Genomic DNA, 8606 nt, shown 5'->3' with positions numbered 1-8606 from the left:
TAGACGGATGCGTTTGGAGGATTGAAAAGGGACCAAACCAGCAAAACCATGACTTGAATCAGGACAAAAACAAAAACAGCCACGAGCTGATACTTGGGTAGAAGATAGATCTTAACCTGTAAAATATCACAGAGGCCAATGACGTTGAAAACATGACGGTGGGATAGTAACGGACGAATGCGAACTACTTTACAAACGATTAACGGTCAGCTGGATTTATTTGCCACATTGGCTCTTTTTGGCTCTTTTTTTGTTTTCAGCTCAAGTTAATATTTTTTGCAATACTTTAGTCTACAGCTGTCTACTTTTTTGCAAAAGTAAGTTAAAACGATCCTTTCATATATGACGCATCAATTACGTTTGTAGACAGTATCTTATTAGATTGGAAAATAATGACTACAACAATAGTTTTTGTAAAGATTGCCGCGTACATCATAGTCGGTCCACAAGCCAAAACAATTCTGGAGATGAAACAGGTGATTCTTGATGCCTTAGCGGACGACACGAAGCTGTTTATAAAACACAAGGTGGCACCTAGGAGCACAATTGCGCTTAACTCCTAGAAAGGCAAATAAAAAGTTGTTGTCAGTCTTATTCATTTTGCTTTCTGTGAAAGAGTGTTTAAAACTTTTGTATTTTTCAAGTGAGCCTCTTCATCAGTTAGAACTCTTCTTGCAAAATAAACACAAAACAACAAGGTCGGCATGTTCCTAGACACCTATCACAGGTAAGCTGTATATATATAACATATGTAGGCCACATAAATTAAGAAGAAGAATAAAGGCCAACGTGTACGCCCACCCTTCCAGCAGCTTTAACTATTGGTGTGTTTCTATTCCTGAAGTAGATGATGCTGACGGTAAACGTCACAACGATTCCAACCGAAGCTATTATGAGTGAAACGATGCTGTATGGGTCACTGTACCTCACGTGGCTAAAATTTCAGATAATCAATTTTACTTTAATGTATTGCTTAAAAAAAAGCAGCCCATAATTCCATTTATAGTTAGGTATAGCCAGAAACAAACAAAAACACGCTTTACTGTCCCGATTTCTTCACCTAATTTCATTTTCCTCGCATCCCGTCCTGTCCTTGGTGTCGTTCGGTTTCGGATTATATGGTATAGGCATATACCCTACTACGTGGTAGCACCTCGTCGAGGATCATATTCGTATTTTCTACTGCCTGCGTCCCTTGCTCTGTTGACAAACCGCATGTGTCATGCTCAGTGATGCTCACCAGGGCGTGAATTGACATTATCCCGCCAATCAGCACGTCACCGGGTTGATATTGCACCATGTTGCCCTTCCGCTCCTGCGTGGAGATATACAACAATCTTTGATTTAAACTTTTCAGTAACTGCGACTAAAAATGCCGTTAACATTACCTAGTGACGAAGGATTAGTACATCAATTGGGCGTCCTGTGTTTCAGAAACTATTCCTTTTCTGTTTGTATTATTGTAAACTGCCTTCAAGATTTCTATTCCCAAGAGGACAGGATGTCCACACATTTTCAGTTAAGCTCAATCGCCTACGTTTTCCTGAAAATGGAATGGTTTGCATTTCCGGAAAGAAACAAAGTCATGAAAAAGTTCCATCACGTGGTGTAATTTTGTGATTTATGATTAACGGTTTCGTGAATGCTATTTGAACTACGATGCTTCTCATCAAACGTACTGTAATCAATCGTCGAAAGTACAAATACACTAACGAAAAGTTAGATTACCATAACTATTTTTTCGACAACCATTTTGTTTTTTCAAAGTCAGTAAAGTGTCAAAGTCCTGTTTGTGACTCGGGTCTAGTCATATATTTTATCACTTTATTCTATGTCGATTGATGTAAAAGAATATAACAAAAGTTGCCTGATCTGAAATAGATTTCCTTTTTCATTTCTGACAAAGATTTTCAACTCGAAGAAAAGAAGACTTTTGCTTTATTGAAAATTCACCACCGATTACAAGAGTTTACAATAATATTTTTATTCACATGGAGTAAAAATAAACTCCCAATAACAAATCCAACGATGTTATACAAATTACATTAAAAAAGCAAAAAAAAATTAGGCCTACTCCAATGGTTGCAAAAAGTTTCATGTGAATGCTGATATCTTTAAATCAGGAGAGTATTTTTTAGTAGTTTCATTGCCATCTTTTGATAGATCTGCTACTGTGGAAAATATTTCGAAAACCATCCAATTCGTGTTCAAAGTTTTGTTCCACAATGCGCACAGGACTGAGTATTATCGCCTTCACCATCCAATTTCTTACCTGCAATTGGTAAGGTTTACGTATGTGATAAGGATTCCTCCAAAAACATTTGAACACGTAAATATTTTTCTATAATGTCATGCTCTTAACAAAGCATTCCTGTATCGGCCCAAAGAAAGCAATTCAACCTCACCTTCCTTCCAGGATGCCCTTTCTTTTTGTTTTGTTTTTGACAATTTGGCATCAGAATAGGATGCTTCTCTACTCATTTTCGTTGTTTGATTGGTGATAGCCGGGGTTGATAAGGTTCCCCTACAAAAGTTACCTGTTTCACAGTTTCCTTACCTTTAGTTATTGTCACTACACATTGAGTTGAAAATAAAAGCTGCCTTGTTTGACATTGGCTTAAAGCACACTACGCAAGTTTCAAAGGCATTAAAACGCATGAAAAAGTTATGAAATCATTACCTTTGACATACTGATGACATTACACTTTTCGACGTATTTTCTTCCGGATTAAATATGATGACGTAACAACGGGTGCAAAACAAACAAACGAGAACGGTGATGGCGCTTAGACTCAAACAGATGGATACGGCTGCAACCTGCAGTAATAAAGATTGTCCTTACCAGTCGACGCATGTCCATAATTTTAATTCTAACCGTCATACCTTCAGTGAAATCACAGAAGAACTTGTGATGAAGATTGGAAGGAAAGCAATCCATATAATGCAGGTGGCGTACATCGTGAAACCTGAAAACATTATAAGTGCATCATTGTTAGGAGCCCAAGTAAACAAAACTGTGACAATGCTGTTGTGATTTATCACTGCATAAGAAAGGGAACGTGAGCGAAGTGGAATTTTGAAGGTCCTTGTGAACGCTTTATACGAACCTATGTATTGTGTTTCGTTGAAACCGGTCGGCACTTTTCTGTTGATGGTGGCCAGGATCGTGCAGCTGAGGATGAGCAGGAAGGGATAGGCGAGTCCGATGAGCACAATCAAGTCTTCTACATCGTTGCAGACGAGAAAGGACTCCTTGAGAGATGGATAATAGACGGATGCGTTTGGAGGATTGAAGAAGAACCAAGCGAGGAGAATCATGACTTGAATCAGTGATAAAATAACAGCAGCTACGATCTGGTATTTCGGTAGAAGATAGGCCTTAATCTGTAACACATGTGTTCCCTTAATTAAGAAACATTTGTTTCTACCTTAGCAAGTTTTTCCCGGTAATACTGACAATTTCTTGGTTTACTGATTCATTTCGTAGACCTTGCTTTACGTTCAGTGCAATATTTTGTATGAAAACAGCGCACTTTGCGCGAATATTCAAAGTTAAAAAAGAAAAGCTTTGCCACGCATCACTTACGTTTGAATAGAGTATTTTCTTTGATTTGAAAATGACAACAACAACAATAGTTTTTGTCAGGATTCCCGCGTACATAAGAGTCGGGCCACACGCCAAAAGCAATCTGGAAATGACGCAAATGATTTCGGTTGCTTCAGTAGACAAGACAAAGCTGTTCATGAAACAAAACATGGCGCCTACGAGTACAATGACACTGATTTCCTGAAGACAAAGCGGTAAACTGTCAAGTTTTATTTGGTCAAATTCAATCTGATATTGTAATACGAAATGGTGCTTATAAAAGTTTATATGCTTTTATTTTAATAATAGACCTGGTTTCATATATTCACCGACATTTTGGTGCGCACACAAATGCGTTCTACATAAACGCTCGTCCAAAAAAGGTGATGTGAGTATTGAAAATGAGTAATGCTTAATTAACGCACCCACCTTCCCGGCAGCTTTAACTATTGGTGTGTTTCTATTCCTGAAGTAGATGATGCTGACGGTAAATGTCACAACGATTCCAACTGAAGCTATTATGAGTGAAGCGATGCTGTATGGGTCACTGTACCTCACGCGGCTAAAATTCAACATGAAATATTTCACATCAAGGTAAAGTTCTTACCATTTTGATGTTGACCGGTATAAATCACGTTAATAATAACAGAAAAAGTATCGATGTGTTGCTGCCGTAAGATGTGGACAATCAGAGTATATTTAAACTTTCTGTCGATGACCTCATTTCATTTGTTCGACAATCCTTTCTGTCTAATGTCGGTGAATTCCCACGCGGGCACTCCAAGCATTCGGTGCCGTTAAAACCAACGTATTGCTGAGGCAGGCAGGCCTGGCATTGCCAACAGCACATCTGTAGTTATCCAGCAAAAAATACGTTTTAAGTTGTTGGTGGAACAGATATTCTTTGAAAAAGGTTACACGTGATTGTTTATAAAATATAAAACGTATTAGAGACATTAATCGAGGAGGAACAAACCACTCCACTTTATGTCGCTGTACCTGTGTTTCTATTTTTTTTGCAAAACCAACTTCACACGGAGAGCTGCAAACCGAATTTATTTCTTCTAAGCTCCGGGGCTCCTCATACCAGGTGATTTCTATGTGAAACTGGATTAAGTTTTCTTTTGAAATACGTTGATAGGCCCATAAACGAACATTATTTTGGCGAAATTGCTAATAATAATCTTAATGCAAATGTTTAACCTCCTGATCGGAACAACCCAGCAGTTTCCCAGTTATTAATCGGCGCGCCTTCCGATGGGTCTCGTTTTACGAAAGTTTTTATTTTGTACACAGCAGACCCGTCCTGGTTTTGGTCGAATGTAAAGTTTTGTTTATTAATCCCTGTCAAATTCAACCTTAAATTTAGTGCTATCCGAACTAAACCTATCTATAGTGTTTGATATAAGCTGAGTAGCCTAGATTAAACGCGTTTAGATAATTATAAACCACTAGCCTATACTGTAAGTGTTTTCATTTGATTAGTGTTTAGTTTCACCTGGGAACGATATGTTTTTCAAAATTTCAAACACTCCATTTGCTAGGTCGATGCCGTTTAATGCATCTTTGACCTTCGGGCACAGTCCGGTAAAATCTCCACAAGTTTTTTTCAGATATTTTTGCAAAGCTGTGGCGATCGCCAGCACAGCGTCGGCGTAGTTCTAAACACACCATCTACATTTTTATTGTATGATGACAAAAATGGAATTCACATCATGTCATTTCTTGAGTTTATAGAGTTGCTGAAACCAACCTGCCGTATATATACAGTACATATATGTGTAAAAGTAAACAGAGATTAAAATGTAATAGATTAAGCGAAAATCATTCTTTGGTATAGCCTACTGGGTGAATGTATCTTTTGTCAGTCTATCATATCTAATACTAAGGTGGACGTCATACTTACCTGCATGTAAGACAAAGTAAAAAACTCGTTTTCGTTCAGTCGATCTTCCGGTTTGCAGAGATTAGTTTTTCCGGAAGAAACGTTTACGACGTCTGTTACCCAAAGTTTAAGTTTATAAAGTAATAGTTTGCAAACAGTCGTCGTTTACAATCAATCACTTTTACATTATTGGAAAACGTAAGGCGCTTTAGCATTTCAAATATGTTTTTATTCTTTACTGACTTTTAAAGGTGCAACCTATGCGGGACGCAAGATATTCCGGAAACCACGGATTTCTTTGGTTAAGAGTTCCATTTTTAGAAAGATATTCACCAAACGTTAAATTGAGCATGCGTGGTTTGAGCGACGGTATCACCTCGTTATTAACAGTAAATCCAATGGCACCTGTATATAATCACAAAATTTCAAAATTCAGTCTTAATGTTGCGAACTTCTTTCAAAGAAGTAAAGAAGATCACAGAGAAGACAGTGCTCCTGTAATTGTGATTCGTGACACAGCAAAGTCTTGTAATCGCTATTCCATAAAATGTACAGTAGAAAACGAATCTGTTTTATGATAAAGCTTTTTGGTGAACTATTAAGGTAGGGTTAATTTATATTTTGTTCCGGTTTTCACCATGTAACGATTCTTGGTAGTCGTCGTCAAGCAGGCCTGAGGGTATGCTTCCGTTGCAATCCAAAGAAAATATCCTCGAGATATGGGATTCAAATTGGCAGTAGCAATTAGGTTTTCAGCGTCGTCCCATTTGGCAAAAATTACCACAGCTGCGAAGGCAAACAGTCCTGTTTATAAGTGAGTGACGTGCATGAAATTACGCTCATGGTTAAAGTAGGCCTACACTCTCCTTGTATGTGTTTTACCTTGAGCGCTTTTTGCATCTATCAGCCCTTGCAAAATTTCCTCCATGTCTTCTTTATTCGGGTTTCTTGGAATAACAAGACCGACTGCAACGCAAACATCTTGCAAAACTCCGGCATTAACGATTTCTGAAACCACCAGGAAAAGTCATAGTTTAGACTTCATTTTATTCCATTGAAATCTTCCCATTTTATAGCGTATAATGTTGGCGATTACCTCGATGTCCTCTAATGCCGTAAGCATCGTCCTCGTACACAACCGAAATATAATTCCAACCTCGAGACGCGACGAATTCTACAATCGCCCTGGCCTGAGGAGCATCTGAAGGAACAGTCCGGAAGAAGTAGGGAAAACGATCCTTGTTGCTGAGATCGGGATGAGTCGATCTCGGACTAACCTGCACATCATGATCTTACCGGGCTCTACTTATTTTATGAATGAATTTTAGTGAATTTTTAATTTTGTTTATTTTTTTATACAACATGTAGCCTATATTGTTTTTACAAAAAAATGTTATGCTATAGCCTAAGGTCTAGCCTGTAGAATTTAAAATAACTATTTATGTAGACACGGAAATATTGCATAAAGTTCAAATCGATTGCTGTCTGTTACCTGTGGGACGTTGAAAACTTGCAAGAGACTTGTGGTTTGCATAGAAACTGCACTTGAAGTCGCACCCAACACACCCGCAAACAGTGTTTTCTTGGTTTCAGTGTGTGACACGGTGCCCGTTAAATAAGGAAGGAAAATGTTTGCTACCTACACATTTATGTTCGCTGAAAATATCTATGTGTATGATTTGCTGCAAGGTTCCCGCTTACCGAAGTACCAGGTCACGTTTTCTTACCCTTTGCACAGCGTGGGTGTCAACGTCACAAGTGTCAATAATAAGGCTACCCAATTTAACACCTGGTAAAAATCCTCGGTTGGAATTCAACTAAAGATACAAACATTGATCTTATTAACAAATCACGAAGCTTATAGTATGTGCAAATTAATTTGTTAGCTTGTTTATTAACTTGTAATAAGACTTATTTTAAAATTTGCTGAGTGAAATTTTTCTGCACTGTATAAATATAACTTCCACCGTGTCACCTCATCAAGCACTATATTGAAGATTTCTATGCCTTGGGTTCCTTGCTCAGTTGGTAAACCGCATGTGTCTTCGTCACCTCGGGAGTGAATTGGGATCATTCCACCAATCAGCACGTCACCGGGTTGATATTGCACCATGTAGCCTTTTCTTTTCTGCGTCGCACAATAAAATGTTTTGTCAGGCCACAAGTTTTACATGTCCTTCATAGCCTACATTTCGGTCTACTTATTATTCACCTCATATTGCGTTGAATAAGGGGACACATAGGTGCTGGAATATCGAAGTTCTTCCGAAATCGGTTCTAAGGAAAACACGCAATCAAATGCTAGTTTTGTGAACTTTGTGTAAACATGTGTGATATAGCCTACACATCACGTATACATAAATATTATTTAATACTTTCCTACTTACTTTGGCAAGATATGAAAGACACAGAAACTGTTACAACTATGCAAAGTGTCGTCCAAAGCATCCCCATTAGCTTCTACACTTTCTCCGTTGTTATAAAGCGGCCGACTGGTATTTGGGTTCTGTGCCTCGACGGCCTATCTAGCCACAGATAATAGATGGCAGACTGGTGGTCATAAAAAGCGCCAACGAACAGGAAGTCCTCTCAGCTTTGAAATTTGGCCCATTCGCCTACTGGTTCTAAGAATGGAACGATTCACATGAGCCATATGGGAAGGAAATGAAATGATTCATGTAAACTTTGAGCTAAACTAGTGCAGCTTATAGCATGGCGAAATGTGTCTTAGGTTGTCCGTTGCGTTGTCAGCGAAAAAGCCTTGTCGAAAGTGAACATGCATAACCAAAATTGTCCAGGTTTCCGTTGAAACTGTTCTATGATAACCAAATGGAATATCTTTCACACTTCAGCGTCAAATGCATTATATCAATTCTTAGTTCTGCGTCAACGTTTAACTAAAATTTAACAAATAATACTAACTTCTAGTTTAATAAAACATTCTACCTCAAAAAGAGGTTAACCACACAATGAATCAATAAATCAGTAATTTATTTTTCGTGAAATCGCGTCAAGGGACAAAAAAAATCTAAAAAGCCTAAAACGTACACTGCGGCTAACCATACAATTGATTTTACCAAGTTCAGTGATCAAAATGTTCGGTAAATTTTATTTACCAATTGCGACTTGCGTATT

The 8606-nt window shown here is 38.1% G+C and overlaps 2 protein-coding genes across 2 annotated transcripts; both read right to left on the bottom strand.

Annotated features, from left to right (window-relative positions):
• Window positions 1–1921: 1921 nt before the first annotated feature.
• Window positions 1922–6314, bottom strand: LOC143446672 (metabotropic glutamate receptor-like). Its single transcript, XM_076946424.1, has 15 exons — window positions 6253–6314; window positions 6109–6182; window positions 5715–5876; window positions 5493–5584; window positions 5085–5247; window positions 4790–4930; window positions 4586–4683; window positions 4306–4436; window positions 4016–4148; window positions 3587–3787; window positions 3108–3384; window positions 2884–2966; window positions 2681–2817; window positions 2406–2524; window positions 1922–2272 (listed from the first exon to the last, which is right to left on the bottom strand). Exons 1-15 carry the CDS (start codon window positions 6312–6314, stop codon window positions 2208–2210), a joined length of 1938 nt encoding a protein of 645 aa, XP_076802539.1. The 3' UTR covers window positions 1922–2207.
• Window positions 6315–6615: 301 nt separating this feature from the next.
• On the bottom strand, window positions 6616–8071 carry LOC143446983 (metabotropic glutamate receptor 3-like). The gene is made up of 5 exons (XM_076946870.1): window positions 7859–8071; window positions 7684–7748; window positions 7447–7599; window positions 7199–7288; window positions 6616–7110 (listed from the first exon to the last, which is right to left on the bottom strand). The coding sequence occupies exons 1-5, from the start codon at window positions 7923–7925 to the stop codon at window positions 6907–6909; spliced, it is 579 nt and encodes a 192-aa protein (XP_076802985.1). The 5' UTR covers window positions 7926–8071; the 3' UTR covers window positions 6616–6906.
• Between the last annotated feature and the right edge of the window lie 535 nt (window positions 8072–8606).

The sequence above is a fragment of the Clavelina lepadiformis genome, chromosome 2 (assembly GCF_947623445.1).
Source record: "Clavelina lepadiformis chromosome 2, kaClaLepa1.1, whole genome shotgun sequence".
Lineage (NCBI taxonomy): Eukaryota > Metazoa > Chordata > Ascidiacea > Aplousobranchia > Clavelinidae > Clavelina > Clavelina lepadiformis.
This window is presented reverse-complemented; position numbering and strand designations above follow the sequence as displayed.

Excerpts from the sequence above, each read along its gene's own strand:
- LOC143446983 (XM_076946870.1), bottom strand. The coding sequence starts at position 7,925 with ATGGGGATGCTTTGGACGACACTTTGCATAGTTGTAACAGTTTCTGTG. Across the intron at positions 7,749-7,858 it reads GTCTTTCATATCTTGCCAAA|AACCGATTTCGGAAGAACTT; the intron begins GTAAGTAGGAAA and ends TGTTTTCCTTAG. Across the intron at positions 7,111-7,198 it reads ACACCCACGCTGTGCAAAGG|GTAGCAAACATTTTCCTTCC; the intron begins GTAAGAAAACGT and ends ATAAATGTGTAG.
- LOC143446672 (XM_076946424.1), bottom strand. The coding sequence starts at position 6,314 with ATGAGCGTAATTTCATGCACGTCACTCACTTATAAACAGGACTGTTTG. Across the intron at positions 5,248-5,492 it reads TTACTTTGTCTTACATGCAG|AACTACGCCGACGCTGTGCT; the intron begins GTAAGTATGACG and ends TGGTGTGTTTAG. Across the intron at positions 4,684-4,789 it reads TGGGTTGTTCCGATCAGGAG|AAATCACCTGGTATGAGGAG; the intron begins GTTAAACATTTG and ends AGTTTCACATAG.